The sequence below is a fragment of the Vombatus ursinus genome, unplaced genomic scaffold (assembly GCF_900497805.2).
Source record: "Vombatus ursinus unplaced genomic scaffold, bare-nosed wombat genome assembly UNPS02014818.1, whole genome shotgun sequence".
NCBI classification, from domain to species: Eukaryota; Metazoa; Chordata; class Mammalia; order Diprotodontia; family Vombatidae; genus Vombatus; species Vombatus ursinus.
Window position 1 is genome coordinate 8,280,784 of NW_020954596.1, and position 25,413 is coordinate 8,306,196.

The 25,413-nt window shown below is 36.1% G+C and overlaps 1 protein-coding gene across 1 annotated transcript in view; it reads right to left on the minus strand.

Annotated features, from left to right (window-relative positions):
• The window catches only part of POLN (DNA polymerase nu), a 312,741-nt gene extending 289,092 nt beyond the window's left edge, over nucleotides 1-23,649 (minus strand). Inside the window, exons 1-3 of the mRNA XM_027836282.1 lie at nucleotides 23,568-23,649; nucleotides 3,342-3,851; nucleotides 2,014-2,210 (exon numbers count right to left, since the gene is read on the minus strand). Of these exons, the coding sequence (XP_027692083.1) occupies nucleotides 2,014-2,210; nucleotides 3,342-3,851; nucleotides 23,568-23,576 (716 nt within the window). The 5' untranslated portion in view covers nucleotides 23,577-23,649. The remainder of the gene's footprint in view (nucleotides 1-2,013; nucleotides 2,211-3,341; nucleotides 3,852-23,567) is intronic.
• Nucleotides 23,650-25,413: the final 1,764 nt, after the last annotated feature.

Below are 25,413 nucleotides of genomic sequence, written 5' to 3' on the forward strand. Positions count from 1 at the left end.
AATTCGACCCAAGCCTTCTTTCAGCCAAAGACAAGGTTTATTAGAACATCCATCACACTGGGCAGACTCTTAAGAAGTATGAACATCAGTAAGCTATTGGCAAGATTTTAAGAATCTGACCAGTGGCTAGATTATAAGAATCCCAGCAGGGAGAAAATTTAGAGCTCAAAATCTTGTGGACATGAATGTTGAAAACTAAAAATTAATTAATTAATTTAGAAAAAAGATTAAGAGGTTACTTAATACCTACAGTATCTTCTAGTACAGGCATACTTTAGAGAGATTTGCAAGCTCAGTTCCATACCACCGCAATAAAGTGAATATTGCAATAAAATGAGTCACACAAATTTTTTGGTTTGCCAGTTATGTTTACATTATATTGTACTACATTAATTGTGCAATGGTATTATGTCTAAAAAATGTACATACCCTAATTAAAAAATACTTATTGCTAAAAAAAAAAACTGCTAAACATCATCTAAGTCTGGAGTGAGTCATAATCTTTTTGCTGGTGGAGGATCTTACCTCAATGTTGATGGCTGCTGACTGATTAAAGTGGTAGTTGCTGAAGGCTGGGGTGGCTGTAACAGTTTCTTAAAATAAGACAACAATGAAGGTGGCCGCATCAATTGCTTCTTCCTTTCACTTAAATACTCAGAGACCACTGTAGGGTTATTTTGCCTAATTTCAATATTGTTGTATCTCAGAGAATAGGGAAGTCCAAGGAGAAGGAGACAGATGGAGGAATGACCAGTCGGTAGAGCAGTCAAAACACACACATTTATTGATTAAGTTTGCCATGTTACATGGACATAGTTCATGGTGCCCCAAAACAATTAACATCAAAGATCACTGACCACAGATCAACATAACAGATACAACAATAATGAAAAAGTTTTAAATCACTGTTAGAATTACCAAGAATTACCAATTTCCAGTTGTGACACAGAGACACAATGTGAGTACATGCTGTTGGAAAAATGACGCTAATAGACTTGCTTGATAGAGGGTTGCCACAAACCTTCAATTTGTAAAAAAACACAGTATTTACAAAGTACAATTAAGTGAAACACGATAAAATGAGGTATGCCTGTATACGAACAATTATAAGGACCTATACATACTTTTCATTTTGGTTAGTGGAAAGGTCCAGAAAGAACAAAAGGGTTTAAATTGCAGTGAGACCACTTAAAGTTGGATCAAAATCAATGTTTTAAAATAAGACTTTAATTTAAATTGGATCCTTGTTAAATATATACATGCATTAAAAGACATACATATATATATGTATACATACTGAGATTTAACTTAAAACTCAAAAATGCCATAGGAAATGGGGATTATAACTTCCAGTGATGTATACTAATTATAATTAATAAATCATAACCAAACTATAAAGAAACTCTGCTTTGTGCCCATTTTATAAAACTTAAGATGCTCCTGAAATGTGACTTGTAATCATCATCTTATTATTCCTAACTTACTACTTAAAGGATGTGTGATATGCTGAATGTTAAGCTCTTCCAAGAGGTCACAAGCCCCATTTGAAAAAACATTAAGTCAAATGCCCTTACTGTTTCCATGAACTGACTACCCCCTAATAGGTTATTTTTCCTAAAGTCATTATTGTCCAGAACTTATCAACAACTTTCAGCTGTATTAGAAGCTTAATCACCTGAGTTCTCTTATAGTTTAGTTAGAAAGATTACAGAAAACCATTCTACCCAAAGTGAATAAGTGCATTATTTAGATCAGTGCTATCAAACTAAGATAGAAACAGGGGACACTAAACCCTACAGAGGCAACCCTAAGGACTGTATATTGACTTAGTTCTAAAACGTATTGTTATTTGTGTTTTATTGTATTTTTCATTTTCTCAAATATTTCCCAATTACATTATAAACCACACAAAGGTAATCTATTATAAGTTCACAGTTTAAATAATATCATAACTGGAACACAGACAATATGTATAAGGACTGATAAAGATTTGATCATTTTCCATTTTCTTACCTGGCAACTTGATTATTCATCTCCTGCTCTTGTCTCCAAAGATTATCATGTTCTATTTTTAAGTATATATACCTATCGTCTTTGGTAAATTCATCCATTATAGGTAGGTCTGTGTTTGATGAACTAAAGGGATGACTGCTGTTGTCCAGTGGGCTCTTTATTAAAATAATAATTCCTTTTACCAACGAATTTAGATCCTGTGTAAATGCAATCAAACCAACAACTTAACAAGCTAAAAACAAATAACTGATTTCAAGGAAGAAAAATATTTTTACTTCTCTCATAATTAATGGAAAGCATCCTGGCCTTAAACTAATTTGGGTTAATAAGTTAGAGATTTGGGTTAATGCCTCTTCCAACATTTGTTCCTGGGTGACTGTGGGTAAATCACTAAACCTGTTTGCACTTAAGTTTCCTTATTTTAAAAAATTAAATATTTCTACTACCTACATGGCCTCATGGGACTTACAGTAGGACACCTTAGTGAAGTTTAGACTGTCTTCTCTACCCCCATTATTCACAGATGAAGAAAAGGAAGCTCAGAGAGAGGAAGTAACTTGTCCAAGGTCACACAGGCAATCTGTACCCAACCCAAACCCTCTGATTCCAGATACATGACTGAGGAAAGTATTTTATAAAACTTAAGATGCTCCTGAAAAGTGACTTATAATCATCATCGTATTATTCCTAACTTCCTACTTGAAGGATGTGTGATATGCTGAATGTTAAGCTCCTAATCCAAGAGGTCACAACCCCCGTACAATCAAAATGTAGATATACACTAAATCAAGATCTGTCCATTGAAATGGTCTTGGTCAAAATTTCTCTAGTCTATAACATTTTATAAAATCAGCTATTATTATAAGATGTACTATATGGAATGGATTTTAATGCATAGTCAAATTTTATAAAATTACTTTGTAAAGGGAAGGTGCTTTTTAAAGGCAAAGCATAATCTAAATTCAAGTGCTAATCCCTCACTTTTTTTCAGATATGTTCTTATAAATATCCACGCTTTCAATAATTTAAATAGTTTTTTCTATAAAATTCTGACACTAAAATACACAAAATTTTCTGAAATTTAAATTGCAACGTGGGAACTACGTAAAACATTAAACAATGATATTTAATAAATCACATATTCAGTGCCTCTCCTCCTTTGTCATTTAAAAATTTCTAATTGTACAGTGTATCAAGAGCTATTAATCATATTGTAGACCATACACTATAATAAAAATATTTAAGCTTAAAATGCTATTAATATATTTTCCATTTTTTAAAAGGGTGACTTACTTTTCAGTTGGCAAAAACTATCACTATTTACTGACCTTGTCATGTTTTAGCTGGGATGACCCATCCTGATAGATTATTGTGACTACTAGAGCAGCCGCTTGTTTTAGTTTTTCCATCAGCTGGATTTTTTCTACAGTTCCCAAGGATCTGACATCACAAACTCGGTTTTCAAGAACTTTTGTCTCTCCTGAATTTTGATACTTGATTTCAATTCCATTTCCAAACTCTTCCATCGTAAAACAACGCTTTGTTTGCTTTGACAAATGAGTGGCTGTAGTATGCTTTCTTTTAAGGTTCTTCACATCCTTCTTTTCAATATTGCTGTTTTCTTTTAAGAAATATTCCTTCTTAATTTCTTTTTTCTGTAAATGTGAGGGTTTGATATTTAAGGAAGGAATTACACAACTGGCAAGGGGTATTGACCCTGATGAATTATGGTCCTTGATGTTAGATATTTGGTTAGACTGCCTAATACCAGTTGACTGAAGAGAGATGATATTGGAAACTCTTGGTAACTGGTCTGTTACAGTTACATAATGAGGACTCTGTTGAAAAAAAAATTTTTAATGCTTTATTAGAAAATGACCCATGTACTTAATTCACAAATATAAACAAAATTTATTTCCTGTAGAGTCTGTCTAAATGTAGTATGGGGATAATAATACTTGTACTACATATCTTACATGGTTGTAGTAAGAAAATCTCTGTAAACCTTAAAGAGTATAAAAATGTAAGTTGTTATTATGGTATCTTTTATGCCACATATACTCTATTTACATAAGAAGCACATGAAAGTAAAACTAAATGTTTTATAAACATTCTAGTCTATACTCCTCAACTAAAATTTTCCTTTGATGCTTCATCATCACATAGAGGTGTCACCTTGGGCTTTCAAAGTTTACACAAGTATAGCAGAAGCTCTCAAAGCTTCTGGGAAATTAGAAAACCACTCACACTATGGTAATCATTAATCTTTCAAAAAGCTGAGTTTAGTCTGCACTATTACTTTTTCACCATTCCTTTTTAATTTTTGTTAATATTTTGATGCAGTGGCTTTTATGAATATTATATTGGCCCAAATATAGGATAACCCTATAAAATAGGATCTCTTTGAAAGGAAAAAAATTTTTAAATCTTTGCTACAAGTTTCTCTGAAAAAGATCTCATTTCCAAGATATATAAGTAACTGATTCACATAAGAATAACAGCCATTCCCCAATTCATAAATGGTGAAAGGATATGAACAGGCAACTTTTAAAAGAAGAGATCCAAGGGGCAGATAGGTTGTGCAGTGGTTAGAGATCCGGCCTTGCAAGGTCACCTAACCCTGATAAGAAGAAAAAAGAAGAAGAAGAAGAAGAGGAAGAAGAAGAAGAAGCAGAAGAGGAAGAAGAAGAAGAAGAGGAAGAAGAAGAAGAGGAGAGGAAGAAGCAGAAGAAGAAGCAGAAGAGGAAGAAGAAAAAGAAGAAAAAATCCAAGCAATCAATAGCCATATGAAAAAATTCTCCAAATCACTAATAATTACAGAAATGTAAATTAAAGCAGCTCTGAGTTTCTACCTTACACTTATCAGATTGGTAAAGACTACAAAAAATGGAAAATGACAAATACTGGAGGAGCTGCAGGAAAACAGACACAGTAATACACTGTTAATGAAGTTATGTATAAACTGGTACAGTCATTATAGAAAGCAATTTGGAATCATATCTAAAAAGTCATTAAACTGTGCATACCCCCTAATCCAGCAATACCTCTACTAAGCCTAAATTCCAAAGGGATCAGAAAAAGAGAAAAAGAGCCCATATGTACAAAAATCATTTTAGCACCAATTTTTTTTTGGGAGTGGTAAAGAACTGGAAACTAAGGAAGTATCCATTATTTGGGGAATAGCTAAACAAATCATAATATATAAATGAAATGGAATACTACTGTGATGTAAGAAATGACAAAAGGGATAAGTTCAGAGAAATCTGGAAAAACATTTGATGTAGACAAACTGATGCAGAATGATGTGAACAGAACAAGCAGACAATTTATACAGTAACAACACTGTAAAGACAAACAAAGCTAATACACCAAATTAAGAACTCTGGTGACCAGTCCATTTCAGTGGGTTCTGCTGCTCCAGGAATAATGTCATAAAATAATTCCTGGAGCAGCAGGACCCACAAAAGGATGAAGTGAAATAATTTTCCAGCCAAAGACAACTTGGAAGGTCAGCAGGAAAGGTCTATCACACCTGGGAGAAAGTGGAGCACAGTCCAGCACAGGCTGCACCAACACACACCCAGCCCCAGCAAACTGGGAGCAGACCTTGAAACCACTGAATCAGCAGTAGCTACTTCCAGAGCTATCAGCCCACAGACATAAGGGGGTCAAACAACTGGTCAAAAGGAGATTACAGGAGTCTCTTTGCTGACACTGAGGCAGGACCCTGTTGCTTTGCCCATACTCAGATCCAGGTCACAGTCCTGGGTGGCAGTCTCAGGGCAAGGAGAACAGAGAAAAGACCTATTTGTATTGCACAGTGGGAAGAGAAATAATGTGACCAGAAAGATAGCTTAGGACCATGTTGTAAAGTATTTAAAAGCTGAATAGGGTAGTTTATATTCTATAGGCAATAAGAGGCCACTGGATTAAGTTAAGTAAAGGGGTCACAAAGTCAGATCTACAGCATGGAAAAATTACTTTATCAGTAGCGTGTTGGATAGACTGGAGTAGGAAGAGATTTGTGGCAGGAAGGCCAATTAAGAGGCTATTGCAATGATGAGGCGATTAGGACCTGAACCAAGATGATATTAATGTGATTAGAGAGAGAGTCAAATGTAAGTGATGTTGTAGAGGAAGTAATGACAAGATGTAGAAACTGATTGGATGTGTGAGGTGAGGGAAAGTGAGGAATAACATAAAGGATACAAACCTGTAACACTTGGTACCTTTGACAGAAATAGGAAGTTTGAAAGAGAAGAAGGCTTGGCAGGAAAGATAAGTCATTCAGTTTTGCATATGTCCACTTTGAGGTCTGGTATATCAGTTTGCAATGTTCAAAAGTCAAACAGCAATGAGGGGGGCAGCTAGGGGGTGCAGTGGATAGAGCACCAGCCATGGAGTCAGGAGGACCTGAGTTCAAATGTGACCTCAGACACTTGACACTTACTAGCTGTGTGACCCTGGGCAAGTTACTTAATCCCACTGCCTAGCAAAACAAACAAACAAACAAACAGCAAGGAGGGACCAAAACTCAAGGTAGATAAGAGAGCTGGATATAGAAATTGGTGATTCCTGTGCAAAGAGATACTAGTTTAAACCCATGGCATCTGATGAAGTCACTAAGACTATAGAGAAAAAGATGAAGGCCTAGGACAGAACCTGGGGGAATAAGCACAATTAAGGAGTGTGATATGGATGATGTAGAGGTGATTTTTTTGTCCAAGTAATTGTTGAACAAGGTGGATTCTAAGAGGTCCTTTCCAACTCTGAAATTCCATGACTTTTTCAAATGCTTTGCTAAAATCTAGGTCAAAATTTTAACTCCTGCAGACTAAGGCATAACTTCTTCTCAATAATTTGGGGGCAAACTGAGATAAATACTATTTTTTTTTTCAGTTTTAGAGGGTTTTTTATTTTTCTTAACTATATGTATACTTATGTTGCCAGAAGTGGTATAAGGAAATCAGTCTTTCTAATCTCCAATTTTCCCTAAGTGATCTTCTTACTTCTCTACTCCCTCTACCCCCCCACCAATAAACTTCAGAGGCTTCCTATCACCTACAGGATTTTTTTTTTTAATCTTCTGTTTGGCTTTGGATTGCTTCATAACCTGGCCCCTTCCTACCCTTTCCAGTCTTCTTACACCTTACTCCTCCATCAAGTATTCTACAATTCAGTGACACTGCCTTCTTTGCTGTTCCTCACACAAGATACTCCATGCATTTCTACTGGCTGATCCTTACACCTGGAATTCTCTCCCTCATTCCTGCCTCCAAGCTTCCCTGGCTTTCTTCACATCCCAGATAAAATCCTAAATTCTGCAAGCTTTTCCTGATTTCACTTAATGCTAGTGCCTTACCTCTGAGATTATCTCTAACTTATCTTGTATATATCTTGTTAGTACATGGTTGTTTTCATGCCATCTCTTCCATTAGACTCTGAGCTCTTCGAGAGCAGGGATTGTTTTTTGCCTTAACGTAGTGCCTGATACATAGTAGCAATGTTTAATAAATGCTTTTTGACTTGACTTGATTTTGTTCTTTCCCTATTGTCTTAAAATATCAAATCTCCTCCATTCTTAAGAACCTGATTTAGACCCCACCATCAAGTTATCATCCTATTATTTCTACTCCCTTTCTTAAGCAAACTCCTAGAAAATCTGGCCAAACTGGCCTTATCTCTGTTCCTCACACACATCACCTCCTGTCTTTGTGCCTCTGGTCTCTGCCATTCCTAGAGTGTACTCTCTCTTCCCCTAGGCCTCAATGAATCTTCTTCTGAGTGTGTGTTTTGATCTTCCTTGTCTGAGACTAAACACCAAGCTTGTTACCAACAGCAAGAAAAGCCACATATGTACAAAAATATTTACAATGCATTCTTTGTAATAAGAAAAAGTTGAAAAAAAATTGCCCAATGATTGGAAAATGACTGAACAAATGGTGGTGCATTAAAGCAGGGAAATATTACCACTCCATCAGGAATGACACACAGAATTCATATACATAAAGGAAGACTTGAATGAAATAATACAGGATGAAGAAAGCAAAGACAAAGGAATAATATACACAATAATCACCATAAAGTAAATAAAGTCAACATTTGAGAGGAAACAAAATCCTGATCAAATACAATGGTTAATGTTAAGTTAAAAATGACATATTCTTCTCTTTCTGTTAAAAATCAATAGACTAACTTTTCAAGGAATGTATTCTGTATGGAAATCTGAGTATTTCTTGGGAATAATCTGCATTCATCAATAAGTTGTAAAAAAAATTTTTAAGAAATGAAATAAACTTTTAAAAAATTTACTGTCTTCCCAATGAACTCATTTCTTGTCTCGTCTCTCATTTCCACTTTTTAATTTCCAAAAGTTGACTAGGTAATACCAAAAATGCAGGATTTCTAAAAACTAATTTATCTAGAACATTTCACTAAGAAGTATAAATGGAGCATACAACTTCCTGAAGCTGAGCAAAACGGATGAAATAAGATGTTCTAAGAGTTTCATAATATAGAAGTAACTTGCTCTGTGTAATAGATGTATTCTTGAAAAATTTTAAGCAAATCATATTTTAAAATTAAATCCTATTTTCTAAATGCCAAAGAAAACTCTAATTAAAGGAATATTACATTGAATCATTTTGCAAATCAGAGAATAGTCTGTCAAAAAAAAATCTGAATTTTCACATAACAAGTTTACTTAGCTCAGGACACACCTAGAATGAACAACTGTTTCTAATAGCTCAATCCTACTGTGAATCACTTTCACTCTTCTAAGCTACAGAACCAAATTCGTCCTTATGTACTATAAGTAAGTGAAAAAAAATCCTTTAAATTCTCTTCAGTATGAAAGGATTTTCATCACTTTCTCATTCTAAATAAAAATATTAAGATATTTTTAAAATTATTCATTATGTTCAGTGGACAAAGGAATTATTTAAACTATTCTATTATCTACCTTTTTCCAGTGATATACTTGCCTTGTCTTCTAGAAGTGTATCTTTCACACTGGAATAATGTACCATCTTCTCATCTTTTAAAAATAAGAAAAGCACATACAAATGTGGGATATTAAGACAAAGAAGAAATGAAAAAATTACATTACTAACAAAGTACTAGGAATAAAACTCAAGCTAACAGGTTTTTCTTACAATAATCTACTCACCTATTTGAAATAAAATAAAATACTTAAGATGATACAATTTAGCAACAGCCTTGTAAGAGTGTATTAGGGTACATACTTATGGAAAGTATTCCAGACACAAGCCAAGTTGAAGAGCAACAAAAGTAACAAGGCAAAAATCAGGATAATGTGATGCTTCCAATGTAGTCAACTAGGTAGGTAGAAGTGAGAGCACTGGGCCTGCAGTAAAGAAGATCTGAGTTTGACTTTGATGCCAAACAATTACTAGCTGTGTGACCCTGAGTAAATCACTTACCCTTTTTACCTCAGGTTCTTTAACTATAAAATGGGGAAGATAAATAGCACCTGCCTCCTAGGGTTGTTATGAGGATCAAAAGAGATATTTGTAAAGTGCCTAGCACAGTGTAGCACATAGGCAACATAATAAATGCTTTTCTTCCTTCCTTTCAATACAAAGTCTACAGACAATTGGATGTAAATATCTGCTCGTTATTTAGTAAGTTATCAAATGCAATACAGGGAGACCTGAACCTGCAATACATTCAGCCACTAAAGAATTATTGTTGTAATTAAGAAAACTGTAGAAAGGTCTATATCCAAGGTGAGAAAAATTACATAAAGCAATGCCAAAAGGTCAGTAAGCTCCAATGAATGCAGAATGAGAACTCTCAATAATTACCCTTTAATCCGTTCCATGTAAAGTATCAACTCCTGAATCATCAGTCCCAGTCTGACTTGAATATAGTAAAGGACACAAACCCTAACTATAATATAATGAATTGTTTAACAAGCAGACCACCATTTATACATTCAAATGAATGCTATCCTCTTCAAACTAGTTACCTTGGGAAGTTGTACACTTACTTCAAAGATATTTAAAAGCTTTCTGCAACTTCTCTTCAGGAATTATGCTCAGGACTCAAAGCACATTCTTCATTTTGAAATAACTAAGACTCAAAGCGCATTCTTCATTTTGAAATGACTATCTCAATGGAGGGCAGAGCTTTTGTCTTTTAGTGGTGGAGTTATGTTCATGGAAATAGCAGAAAACCATTTGGGCTTAAGTCTGGTAAATAAGGTAAGTGATCAATCTGGATAACATTACTATTTTCAGGTTTTTAAAATGTTGATTTCTTTGTGCCTCTTATAAATTGACTCTGAAAATTCCAAAGGAGGTCCTCTGCACTCATTCTGAGTTATGGCAACAGCACTAAAGCATTCCAAAGAAGTGCTAATTTTTCCTGTAGAACTTTCCCTGTTGGGCCTTGGAGGGCATCAATTATGGTGAAGTAAAATACTTCAAACTTCTTGCTGTATTGTCAGGAAGAATTATACTACTATCTATCTTCAGTGTTGAGGGCCCTAATGACCCCTTAAAGCAGTCACTTTTCCTGTACAATAGCCAACCACATCTCCCATCTCCCATCTCCACGCCTTTGCATTTTCTGTCCTCCAGGCCTGGAACAGCTTTCCGTTCTTCATTCTGACTTTTTTCAAAAATTATCTCAAACGTTACTTTCTGCAGAAGGCCTTCCCAGATCTCCCAACCACATAAGCCTTCCTCTCTAAGATTACCTTCTTACTACTCTGTTACGTATTTTGTGTGTAAAATAGAGGATGAATACAAAACTGCTAGTCTCTACTATGTACAGATTGCTTTTCAAACATATAATAAATTCAATATGTAACTTATAATCTTCCAGCTTTCTTTTCTCTTCTCTTCTCTACAACACTAGTGGCACAGTGGATTAAGCTCTGGGCCTAGAGTTAGGAAAAATTGAGTTCAAATTGGGACATTTATTAGTTGGGTGCCCATGGGCAAATCACTTAAACTGTTTGCTTCAGCTTGTTCAATTGTAAAAGGGGGATAATAACTGTACCTACCTCCCAGGATTGCTATGACAATCAAATGAGATAATTGCCAAGCACTTAGTATATAGAGCCTGGCACATGGTAGGTGCTATTTTAATGTTTATTCCCTTTCACTTCCTCTTCCCTTCCATACATTTTTTTTTAGAATGCTTCAATTAGCCTCTTTTCTTTCTTTCCCAGGCAGCCACCTCCCTCCCCTCCAAACTTAAAAAAAGAAAAACAAAACCCCTGCAATGAATATGTCTGTAATCAAGTAAAACAAATCTCTAAGTTAACCATGTCTGAAAGTATATGTCTTATTCCACTTCTTGAGTCCATTACTTGTCAGGTGGTGGCTAGCATATTTTATCAATGGTCCTGTGGAATTGTGGTAGGTCACTGCATTGATCAGAGTTGTCTTCATAACATCATTGGTATAGAAATTGTTCTCCAGTGTACGAATCTCTTCACAACTTGCCTTCCCCATTAGCATGTAAGTGCAAGGACAATTTTTTGCATTTTTACCCTTGTTTGTATCCTAGTGCCTGGCACACAGTAAGTGCTTAATAAATGCTTCTTGATCAACTGATATATGTCCTGTAAAGAGGGACTGGTGTGAAGAGGACAGCCCTCATTTGGATACATAAGTGCTGGTTCATTTCGTCAGTCAGTCACTACTTACTAATACATTACTTAGTCACACCACATTTTTTTCTCTTTTGTTGCACAGTAAATTTAATACATTGTATAGAACACAAAAAACCTGACAGATGAAGCAAAATCACAGCTGAAGCAGAACAGCAATTTTCAAACTCTTTAGCTAGAGACCACTAAATTCCTATATAAAGCCTCAAAAATGGGATATGCCCAACAGAGATGTATTACTATTTTCATTCATAGCTACACTGCTCTATCAATTCAATAGTCAGCAGAGTGGCTTCAGGTTTTTTGCTTTAAGAGACGATTTTTTTCAGATGACTTTAAAACAGTGTGACAAAGCCTTGTGCTTGGCTACTGTATAGGAAAAGTGACTGCTTTTAAGCAGTCATTAGGGCCCTCACCACTGAAGACAGATTGTAGTATAATTCTTCCTGACAATACAGCAAGAAATTTTAAGTATTTTACTTCACCCATAGTTGATGCCCTCCAGGCTCAACAGGGAAAGTTCTACAGGAAAAATTAGCACCTCTCTGGAAACATCTATCCTACCAAAAATACTGTAGAAAATTATTTGAACATGTCCTCAATCCTTTCTTCTCTGTTTTGACTTGGATTTCGAAAAGGCTGAGTCAATGGACCACAAACAGGAAATGGGAGCATAAGAGATGGTACAGTTCTTTCCCCTCTCTCACTCCTAACCCTGAGGGTATTATCCTCCCAGATAGATTTTTTTTAAAACTAGGTAAAGATGCCATTCTATGCCTCATTTCTTATTAAGTCCTAATCATGGAATAGGCATTGCCTCAGTCAAAATGAGCTTGAAAAGGCCAAGGCATCCTGGGCCATCTCTAGCTGTCCTGATCCCTATCTGGCCACTAGACCCAGATGCTCTGGAGGAGAAAGTGAGGCTGGTGACTTTATACAGCCTTCTGTTACTTAAATCCAATTCACTAGCATGGCATCACCTCCCAGATGTCATGGTCCTCATCGAGAACAAAGGACAAATAACAACAACAACAAAAACATTCTCCATGCTAGGCCTAACTGCTACGAGACCAAAGACAGAGGGGCAGCTAGATGTCACAGTGGATGGAGCACTGGCCCTGGAGTCAAGAAGACTTGGGTTCAAATCTGGCCTCAGACACATGATACTTAGTTGCTGTTGTGACCCTGGTCAAGTCACTTAACCCCAATTGCCTCCTCAAAACAAAAAAAAAAAAGAGAGAGAGAGAGAGAGACCAAAGATAGGAAGACAGAGAGGCAAAGTAATTGACAAACAGACTGAGAATGGGAGGCAAACCCACATAGTGAAAAAAGCCTACTCTAGGAAATCAGGAGACTAGATTCTAGAACAGCCCTTTCCTCCAGTCACTGGTCACTTTAGACCATGTCTAGAACTGTTTCTTCATCAATAAAATAAGGAATTAGAGATTCCTTTCAGCTTGAAGATTCTAAATAAATTTTTAAGATAGAACAAGTCCCAGCTCAAAAAAACAAACAAACCACAAAATGGAAGTCTTCTTACCAAAGTGCCTACTATAATTCACTAATCTACTATCTATGCAATGCAAAAAGGCATCTCAGTGATTGGGAAAACTTAGACTCAACATCAAAACTATTTCCCAATATTGCAAACTATAATTTGTAACATGAAAGCAAGCAATAAAATTTCCATCACATCATAAGAAAAAGCACTAGAAAAACAAAGAAGTATAAATTTTCACCAATGCCCAGAAAATAAACCAAGAGACATATCTTGAATTTTTATGACTCTACTATTCCAAAGAGCTTGAGTAAAAAAAGTGCAGGGCATGGAAATTTGTTTAAAAAAAATTCCCATAAAGCATTTAAGTGACTTTGCCTTAATGACTAAGAAAGCAGAAATGAGTTAATAGAACACATGTCCATGCATTTGGAAAACAGATAATCAAGATTAAGTTGTGAAATGTTTGTTATGAATCACTACATTGCCATCTGTATTTAAATACTCTATCCTAGATATAGGTGATAGGGCAGCTAAGTAGCACAGTGGATAGAGCGCCAGGTCTGGAGTCAGGAAGATTCCTCTTCATGAATTCAGATCTGGCCTCATTTGCTTACTAGCTATGTGACCCTAGGCAAGTCACTTCACCTTGTTTACCTCAGTTTCCTCATCTGTAAAATGAGCTGGAGAAGGAAAGAGCAAACCACTCTAGGATCTTTGCCAAGAAAAACCCAAATGGGGTCATGAAGAGTCAGGCAACTGAAAAACTGAACAGCAAAAAAATATACAGGTGGCACTATATTTTAGAGGTGCTTTGCAAATAGTTTAAGAAAATGTTTAAACCCAACAAGAATCTTCTTGGTCTGTAATATATAAAACTTAATCAAATCAGACTACACAACCTTTGTGATAAATTTCCCTAAAGCTATGCTAAAGTTCATGTTTGAATAACTCAGGAATTGACTTTTTAAGCTAAGTTGGAAATTTCTATTAAGAACTGAAATTTGATCTGCAGCATTTAAGTGTGTGTAGGGGGAGGAGAGGAGAGATGATAGCCTTGATTAGTGAATATTAATGGTATAAAGGATCCAGTGTTATAACATTTGAAAGGCAGTGGGTTGTAGTAGAAAGAACACTGGTTTTAGACTCAGAGGATTTGAGTTTGAACCCTAGCTCTGGATAACCTTGAGTAAAAAACTCAACTTCTCTGAACCTGAATTTATCATCCATAAAATGAGGAGTTTGAACAAGTTATCTCAGAGGTGCCTTTCAGTTTAAAATCCTATGAAAGGTTTGTTGTTCCACCTCTAATCAACAAACCTCCTGTGTCCAGTGTTATCTGGGGGTCAAGAGGAGTCTGGACAGGAAAGATACGAAGAAACACAAGGCACTGATTCTTACTCCCAAGAAGCTGACCATCCCATTAAACTAAAGACTTCACATACATTAAAAGACATTGGAGGGACAGCTAGGTGGCACAGTGAATAGAGCTCTGGCCTTGGAATCAGGAGGACCTGAGTTCAAATCCAGCCTCAGACACTTAATACTTACTAGCTGTGTGACCCTGGGCAAGTCACTTAACCCCAATCGACTCACCAAAAAGCAAAAAAATAGAAAAAAAAAGACATTAGATAATTAACAAAGCATATTACATATAGTAAGTACAATGGGTGTTCAGAGATGCGAGTGAACAGTACAAAATAAAAGCCATGACATACATGTATAACAGTGATTTTCTCAAACTTAACCTCAGATTCTTCATCTATAAATTGGGGACAATGATAGCAGACACCTCACAAAATTGTTGAGGATTAAATAAGATTCTCTCTCTCTCTCTCTATATATATACACACACACACACACACACACATATATAACACTTTGCAAACCTTAAAAGTACTATATAAATGCTAGTTATTATTATTTATAATTCTAATTATAAAAGCATAGACAACACTATATCTTTCCTGGTCTTAGGTTCCTCAACTGCAAAATGAAGTCACTAGACAAGACTTGAGTCCTAAGGGTTCAAGTTCAAGTTCTACTATTTATTAGCTGTATGGTCTTCAGCAAGTCACAATATTTTTGAGCTACAAGTCACCTCATCTAGGCAGGTAGGTGGTGTACTGGCAACAGCACTGTGCCTGGAATCAGGAAGACTAGTTCAGATCCAACCTCAGACACTCACTAGCTGTGTGACCCTAAACAATCACTTCATCTCTTATTTTGCTCAGTTTCCTCAACTATACAATGGGGATAACAACAGCACCTACCTCATGGGGTTGCTATGAGGATTAAATTAGATAATCTTTATAAAGTACCCAGTATAGTACTGGGCATACAGTAGGTGCTACATAAATACTTATTCCCTTCCCTTATTCTCCTTTCTCTCCCTCATCTGTGAATGAGAGGGGTAGTACTATTAGATGAGTATCCTCCAAGGTCTCTTACATCTCTAACATTCATTGAATAAATAATAATTTTCTCATCTAGATTTAGAAATAGATACATAGCTGTTTTCCTGAAATCTCAAAAGCTCCCACTAGGTGGCTGAAAGTAGGGATGAGATTTAGTTTCTAAAGAAGGAAATTTGAAAATACCATCAAGTTTAAGTGGTCTCAAATTCACCTTAATTTGCTATGCCTTTATAAACTACTCTTCTTAATACCGGAAAACACTTAACTTCAATATAAGTAAGCCCTAGAGTTTCATTTAAAAATGGTAATTCTAAATTATTTAATATTTCAAGAGAATTTTAAAATTTTATGTAGATGTCTGTCCATAATGAGCATATACCAATGATGTGTATGTATGCATATGATCTATAACAATGTATTTCATTTACTATGAGATTCATAACTTCTATTTTGTTGATATTCTTTGATGAACACATTAAAGACAAAATTATTCCAAATCTGCTCTAGCTGTTGGATTCCCAAATGATAATGTCTCCCCACTAACTTCCCCAAATGTTTCTTTCTGATTTTCTTTCATTAGTCACCTTTAAGACCACTGGGAAACTACATTAGCTTAAGAATACCACAGCACATATACTTCAGACTGTAACTTATTCAAAACATATTACACCAGTCTGCACTGGTTGTTTATTTCCAGGCACAAATTCCTTATTAAATACTTGTTGAACTGAACTAAATCAATCTGTAATAATAGCAAGCAAATTCAAACATATCTAATATTTAAGAAAATATTAATTTTAATGTTTAATGTCTTCTGTGTTTACCTATTTCTATCCCCTCTTTAATTCCTGCCCTTACCCATATTCTAACTCTCTCCATATTGAAAAATATCACTTTAAAATGGCATTGTGATCCTGCACCACTAAAACAGAAGTTACCTGGCAACATGAGGTAAACTGTGGCAGTGCTCAATAAGCTGTAACCAAACATGCCAAGAAAAAGAGGATGCCATTTGAGGGTTGAGGTGAGTCTGCACAAGCTGGGGTCACTTCACGTACCACAAAACCTCAGGTGGGATGTTGGGATGGCCATTTAATCCAACTTGTCCCTCAGAACAGACCTATTGTCACATCCCTGACAACTGGTCACCAGCCTTTGCCCAAAGACCTTCAGTAAGAAGGTCATTACGTCAAGCCTACAAATGCCTTACTCTTAATCTTGCCCTCCAGGGCTAAGCAGAACCAAGTCTAATCTCCCTTCCCCAGAATGCCCCTTCAAAGATGTGAACATAGCCATAATGTCCCCCTAAATCATCTTCTCTACAGGATAACATCCCCCGTTCCTTCATCTGGTTCTTATATGACATGGTCTCCAGAACCTTACATCAGCCTTGCCACCTTCTTCAGGAAATGCTCTAGTTTGTCTATGTTCTTCCTAAAAATACAGTACCAAGAACTGAAGACAGTATTCCAGAAGCGGTCTGACCAGAAAAGAGTACACACAACTAATACATCCCTTAAGCACTAAGAATTAGATAACATTAGCTTTTTTGGCTAACATATCATTACTGTTGACACACATTGAGTTTGAGGTTCATTAAATAACTAAAACCTTTTTCATATGAGATGTATCTTATAATACTTACAAAGTTGATTTAATTCACGTGTAACCTTTTAAACTCCACCTTGTTACTACAGTACATTGTTCTAACCTGTTAAATCTTTTGGATTCTGTCATCCAACATGTTAACTGTCTCTCCCAGCTTTGTGTCACTTGCAAATATTGCATATTCCCCATGCCTTTTATGGCTTCATCCAAGTCACAGAATTATAGAAAAATAATTCTAGAGCAAGAAAGGCCCTTTTAAGTCATCGGGTCCAAATCCTTCACTACAAAAGAACAAACTGAGGCCTGTGGAGATTAGGTGACTTATTCAAGTGTCACATAGGTAGTAACGGTGGGATAAAAGATGTTGAATAACACAAAACCAAGGACACATTCCCAGGGGTACTCCCTTCAAATTGACATTGATCTATCACTTTGGGAATATAGTTACTTATTCAAGCAGTCCTAAATCTAAGTACACTATCATTTAAGAATAATAACTGACGTTTATACTGTATGCTATGGCTTGCAAAGTGCTCTTATTCAATCACCAGAACAACCTTGTAAAGTAATAAATCCAGGTATTTATTCTTCCCCTTTTTCAGGTACGAAAAAAGACTGAGATTGAATGATTGCTCATGGACAATCTCTCAATGGCAAGTCCAATGTTCTTCTCATTATTCCACTCACAAACTTAACCTTTATCAGTACATCTTAGAATTTTGCCAGGAATAAAGGTTAAGCTCAGTGGTCTAGAGTCTGTCATCTCCACACTATTCTGGTTTTGAGAACTGGAACATCTGTTCATCTCAAGGCCTTCTGTACTTCTACTACCCAGGTTCTTTCAAAGATCACTCTGTGACTGGGTGGCCTTATCTGCAAGATCCCAGAGGAAGTTGGTATAGGCCTGGTAACATGACCTCAACTAAGGCCATGGGATTTACTGCTTTATTCTTAAGATAGTGCTTCCCAGGAAAAGTGGCCCTCTCCTTCTATTCCTCTTCCTATGTGGTACCTGCTTGCTCTCTGGTTTCTGGCTTGGCAAATGGAAGGGCCATTTTCTCTTTTTCCTTCTGCTTTTAATTTACAATCTTCTTCATCAACATTGGAAGATTCTAAGCAAAAATCTTATCAGCTGTCATTAGGTCCACTCGATTCCAGCCAATGAGCCCATTCTTCTTGTATGTTAAAAGTATAATCCAGAAATGGCAATTCTATTCCCAAACACCACCTTCCTAACTAACTCTTACTTCCTTTATCTGCCTCTTTTTTAAAGCTTCTCTCTTTAATCTTCAAAAGAGATTAAAATACCACCGGTGCCCCAACTTTTTTAGGTTTCTTGGTTAATAGTTTTTAATCCTTCGCAATATTTTCTGGGTTCCTTCTAGACAAACATGAAAAATCTCAACTCTATCCATCATCCTAGATACAGGATGCCCAGAAGCCCTGCTGGTTGGTCAGCCTACCACAAGTTTCTCTCCACTTCAGTCCACCCTCCATTCAACTGCCAAAGTGATTTTCTTAAAATGCAGGTTCAACCATGTCACTCCTCTACTCAATTAACTCGAGTGGCTTCCTATCTCCTCCAAGAACAAACACAAAATCCTCTGGTGTTCAATGTCTTTTATATCCTAGACCCTCACTACCTTTCCAGTCTTCTTACACCTTAACCTTACTCCATGCCCTGCCCTCAATCCGGTGAGACTGGTTTCCTGCCTATTTCACAAGACATTCCATCTCTCATTTCCAGGTATTTTCTCTGGCTGTTCCCTATACCTGGAATGTTCTTCCTCCTCATCTCCATGTTCTGGCTTCCCTGGTTTCCTCAAGTCCCAGCTAAGTCCTAGCAGTGTCTGGCACATAGCAGATGCCTAATAAACATTATTAACTAAGTCCCCCACTATTGTTTATATAAGACTAACACATAGCTTTCTCAATACCCCTCAGAACTACACTCTCAGTACTACTACCTTAGCAACCACCACTAGTCTTTTCTTCCTCTGACCATTACTGGATGACTCTCTCCTAAGGCACTTTGTACAACTACATTATCTTTCTTTGGAGTTTAAGAAGCTGTATCATTTCTGAGAAGTTTTAGCTTTCAATAGCTTCTTAGTATTGCTTAGATTCCAGGATTCAGTGGTCAATTCCTCTTCTATGCAGCATTCTTCTACCCTGTGGCCTCCTGAAAAAGATCAGGATTCCTCTCTGCCTTTCTAGGTTCTTTTTCTTTTACCTTAAAGTACTTCTACCATTCTTTCAAGGAATTAATTATTACGCAGCATGTAGAGAGGTGTTTCTCCAGCTTTTTCACAATCTCTGCAAGAGGGCAGATCAATGCACATCTTTGCATTCAGAGGTGTTATTTGGAATTGTTATCAATCAATCAACAAGTATCTGTTAAGAACTTGGAAGACAGCACAATTAATGAAATAATTTCTACTTGCAATGGGGGAGACAAGTACATATAAAACTAAATACGAGATAAATATCAATTTTATATTTATAAAATATATTTTCTTCTATATACATAGTACAAACACACACACACACACTGAATAGTTAAATATAAGGTACTATGGGAAGGAAAGCACTAACACAGAGCAAGGGGAATCAAGAAAGGCTTTGTGGTATCTAAGTTGTATCTTGAAGGATGAGAGCTATTAGGTGGAGGAAAAGAGGGGGTGCATTCCAGACATGGGGAATGGCAAAAGCAAAGACACAGAAATGGCAGATGGAATGTAGTAAAGAATACAGAGAAGGCCAGAAAAAATACATTCTATAGACTATTGAATAATTTCCTTCCTCTGTATTAGCCCAGTCATCTATCAATCTTGGTAGATTTTTAAGACCAACTCTCACAGTAAATTTGATGATAGCAGCTCCTGAGCAAGGCTGTATTTATAATCATTTTCCTATCTTTTCTCATGAGCAGAAGTTAGCTTGCGCAACTTGACTATGATTGGTACTTAGTAGTCTCCTGACAACATCCCAATGTAACAAAACTGCCCAGAACTACTACTACCCATAAGGTGTTCTCAAGCAATACAATTACCAGTTACTTTTCACCTTCTATCTTCTCATCAGATTTTAAATGTTTCCTCCATTCTTGTGACTGTTTCTTATAGAAATCCAGATCCAATCTGTTTCAAGTTCATTCTGAAGCGGTTCTAAATCTCTGGAGGCAGGGTCCATCACAAAGACTTGTGTGAGGCCAGTAGGTTCTAAGTATTATTGGGAGTTTAGAATTTAGTTTAGTTTAGGAGACTCTAAGAAACTTAATTTATGAAGTGCCTACTATTTGCAAAGCACTGTACTATATAGTAGGGATATGAAAATGAAACAATAACATTCCCCTGCCTTCAATGAACTTTCATTCTATCTGGAGGACATCACACGTATACAATTAAGCATAATACAGGATAGAGTGTGACATGAGAGAAATCCAGAGGGTCTGACAAAAGAGAAGGCATGCAGCATATCCCAGAAGTGACCCAACCTTCAAGAAGGCTTCAAACAAAGGAACCCAAACCAAATGTACCAGAACCACACCCAACCAGATCCCTCAAACAGACCAATATATACTTGCCTTTTTTGGTGGAGGTGGAGGAAGACCATGAAATGTCTGGGCACAGTAAATATTTCTGAAAGTTCTTTCATTTTCTAATGTATTTAAAAGGTTATAATAAAGCCCTAAATACTTATAATTTGCTTTCTCTGAAATTTCTGTGCCAACTATTTAAAAAGGACCTAGGTTTGAATCCAGGCTCTGATACTTCTTGCAGCAGCTTAAACAAGTGACTATCTGGGCCCCCATTTTGCCATGGGTAAAACAAGGAAGGTTTAGAGTTGATGATCTCTACTGCCTCTCCCAGCTCTATACCCTAGGATTCTATGACTATATAATAGCAGACAACAGTCAAAGGATGGCTTTTAATACCCTTTAACACAATAAGAGCCTGTGCTTTTACCAAATGCAGCTGTTTCCCTCTGCTGATGAAGGGCACAATCCCTCTTCTTCTGCCTCAGAAGACAACATTCAAGAGCTGTGGCCAAAAACATCACCCACCTCCAGCTAGCCCTGTGTTGGATGTAACAACAGCTCCCATATAAAGGGCACTCGAAGATATGCCAAATACACTTATAATATTCTTATTTGATCCTCACCACAACCCTGTGAGGGAGATACAAACATACTCATTTTACAAATAAAGAAAAGAGGCTCTGAGAGGAGGTTAAGTAACTTGCCCCAAGTGTCTGAAGTGTATCTTGAACTCAAGTCTTCCTGACTCTGAGCCCAGATCTCTGTACGTTAATCTCTACATGCCGGAGATGGTCTTCAGACAACAGATAGTCCATCATCAAAGCCTATCTCACTTGGGAAGACTTGGCCAAAGCTGGGCTTCACTGGCCTAATCTTAAGAACCCTTACACTGGGGTTAGATCAAATACAATTGTATACAACGTGTATCCAATACACATTGACAGTGAAATAATAGAACTGCCATTTAAACCATAAAACTAAACCATAAATATTCTAAGTTTTCAATTCAGTAGAGGAAAAAATTCCACAATCTTTTCCCTTCAAAAAGTTCTGTGCTTTCTCTGGCGGTTTTCTGGCTTAGCTACAGTATAATTTCAACCCCTATCCTAATCAATATTGCTCTAGAAAAATCCAATCTACTTCTAGGATAACGAGATGTAGTTTAATGTACTGACTTCACAATGATACATGTACCCCAAAACGCATAACCAGATCCCCATTTAATCTAAGAACATGTAACTGAAAATACAATCATTGCATAGTAAGCTTCCAAGAAAAAAAACTGAATTCAAGGATTTCTAACAGATGAAAATAACTTCTATTTCAGTCTCCTTCCTTTTGTAGATGAGGAACCTGAAACCCAAAGAGGTAAAGTAACTTGCTCAAGTTCCTAGGTAGTAAGAAAGGCAGGCTTTGAACCCAGGGCCTGTCCCCAGTTTCTGTCCTTTATATGCTGCCTAAGACATCTGCAATATCCTTCTGCTCTTATATTCAGTCATGAATTCTTGATCATTTCCTTTGTGATATAATTGTGGCCATAATGCTTCAATTATACTTATTCCTTAGTGATACTGAAATTGCAGATACTGACCAGGACCTTCAATTTCATAACTTAAATTGTTTTATTAGCAAAATTATCTCTGATAACCCAAGCATTGCAGCTATGTCTCCATGTGAATATTTGATGATTTTAGTATTTATAGAACAGAATCTTTCTGACAGAGAAGTGATGGACTTGGAGATTATTTTGAGACACCAAAGCAGGATTTTGTTTTTCTTAACTATGTTCATGTTACATGAGTTTTGTTTTTCTTTTTTTTTCCAGTGAGTGGGAAGGGGGAAAGTAAAGTTAGATTAACTTTTTTTAAATTAACTTAAAAATACTTATGGAACAGTACATAACGGGTGAGTTATTATACACACTGGTAATTATCTCCTTGAGATTGTTGTTCTTGTTGTTGTTGAGTTGTTTGGGGCTTTCTTGGCAAAGATACTGCAGTGGTTTGCCACCTCCTCCTCCAGCTCATCTTACAAATGAAGAAACTGAAGCAAGCAGGGTTAAGTGACTTGCCCAGGGTCACACAGCTAGTAAGTGTCCAAAGGCCAGATCTGAACTCAGGAAAATAAGTCTTCCTGACTCTGGGTCCAGCACTCTATCCACTTTGACATCTAGCTGTCCCAAATTATCTCCTTTAAAGGCTTCATTTCACAGGATCATAGATTTTAAAGCTGGAAGGGACAATGGAGAGCATAGAAACAACCCCTTCATTTTATATGTGGCAGTCACGAGAAGTTAATGACTCACAGAAAATTACATGGCTAGTCAAAAGCAGGACTAAAATTCAAACCAAGGTCTTCTAATTGCTAACTGATAACATCAGTATGACAAAAGTATTTTTATTTCTTCCAAATAGAAGTCGGGATTGTGGGAAAGACCAAATGTTGAATGGGTCTTAGCCTATGGACTTCAATGACTTAAAACTAGGATTGAAAACTATAAGAGCCCACAGTCCCCAGGAAGGTTCACAAACACCTACCTCAGCTCATAAGCAGAGAGTAAACTCTCATAAGGAAGATGATATTTTAAAAGTCCAAGAGCAGAAGGAATACAGAAACAAGAGATTCAACAGATAAAAAACTCAAACAGCATCAAGCTGGTAAAAGTAAGATTTATGTTCAGCTTTGATGGGTTAAAAAGGAATTTAATATGTCATATCTAGTGCTTCTCCAACACAATTTAAAGCTCTTAAATAACAGGTTTGCTGTATATTTTCATTTTAAGAGTGACTGCTAGAAGTATTTAAAATTCAACTAAGAAACTTCAAAACTTTATATAAAATTACTCACTTTTTTCATTTTCTCTGAAATTCTTAATCTCCACTAAATCAAATGAATGCATGGCTGCCATAATCCTCTGTGCAACATTTGATAGCGGCATCTTAGAGAGATCAAATCCTACATTTCCCTCATAATTTTCCATAATTTTTCATATAAATCCTAAATATAAAACAATATCTGTGTATTAATTAATGAGACAGTGGGATTATGAACAAAACAGCTAAATTATTTTAGCCAAATAAATTTGTATACTAAGCCTTTTAATATCACCATCCACAGGATACATGTCAATCAGCTTCATTATATAAACAGGCCACTAAGAGATTAGGATAGAGGTTAAATGACCCAATTATGACAAATGATGCATCAAATGCACAGCAAAAAAAAAGAATTTTTCAGTAATTCAAGGTTTAATCTAGTGTTCTATTTACTAAATTTTACTAGCTGAAGTACAAAATAGCTAATCTTCAAAGAGCTATAGAAATACAGATAATATAAAAAGCATTTATATTTCAGTTTGTGTTTCCGTCTCTCTCTCTCCACTCTCAGCGTATTCTACACCCCTGATGCCAGGTACCAACTGCTCATTTGCTTGAGCTCATACTGCTGACCCAGATGGATAACTAAAGATAGAGAATGATACTAAAGTTGCCACGGAAAAATCAACCATCTATAGTCAGCAAAATACAATTCTAGATGGCACTAATGTAAGCATACCAAAAAGTTCTTATCACAGTATAGAATAAGGAATGCTGCATTTGACATAAACACATGTGTATGTCTCTGAGCCTATTTTCTCATCTGAAAAATGCAGAAAATAGCTGTAATACTTACCATACAGGTTTACTGTTGAGATTAAAGGAGATAATGTATGTAAACTGCTTTGCAAACTTTAAACAAGTATATAAATGTCAGCTCTTATTATTCCACATTGTTAATATGCAATGTTGTATGTGTGTGCGTTTAATTCCTTAGGGGAACACAATTGAAAATAAATTTAGGAAAAACCATATAAGGAAATCTCTGGAGATGTATAGAAGGATGGTTATTTTAAGTCTGGGGATAAATTTATTGATTTGGGATACCAAGATTTACTGTTATAAATTGTTCAAAAGAGATTAGGATCACAAATCTACTTATTTAACTTTGACTAAAATGTTAATAACAATTTTTCTTTTTAATAATGAACAAGGAAAGTAACAAAAAATATTCAGGTTAAAGGGTCTACACATATTAACAGAGTCTACCTCACACCTGATTTAACGCTATTTTCCATGATTACAGCTTAGAAATCAATAGTTCCATAAAGACTAAGAAAAAGCTAAAAGAACTACGCTATTATTACAGATTAAAAACAGATAAGGAATATTCCTAAAGACTATGAAAGTAGATGAGGTACGTTCTTGAACATTGTGACTGTGCCTACTTCAAAATCTACAAAACCACAAGGAACCCAATAGATATAAAAAGTGAGCATTCGGTGTTTTTGATAATGACGACTAATTCTCTTTGAATTGTTTTAAAGGACCCCAGGTAAATATTAAATGCTTTCTAGATTATTTTAATTGCTTAAAATGCTATACTGGAATCCTTTAATATTACAGCAACCCTCTATAATGAATTTAGCAACCCTATATAATGAATTTCACGTCAATAGAATGAATAAAAGGAGAGAAAATTGCTATATATTCCCTGAAGAATTCCCTATATGGGCTTCTGATATTTATTCGGGAGCCCTGTTGTAAGCCAAAAGAATATTGTCAGTATCTGTACTGTTCCATCAGTTCCATAATGCCTATCAGACATTAAGATGCCAAAATTGTGAACCCCAGACTCCTTTCCCCTATGATGCAGG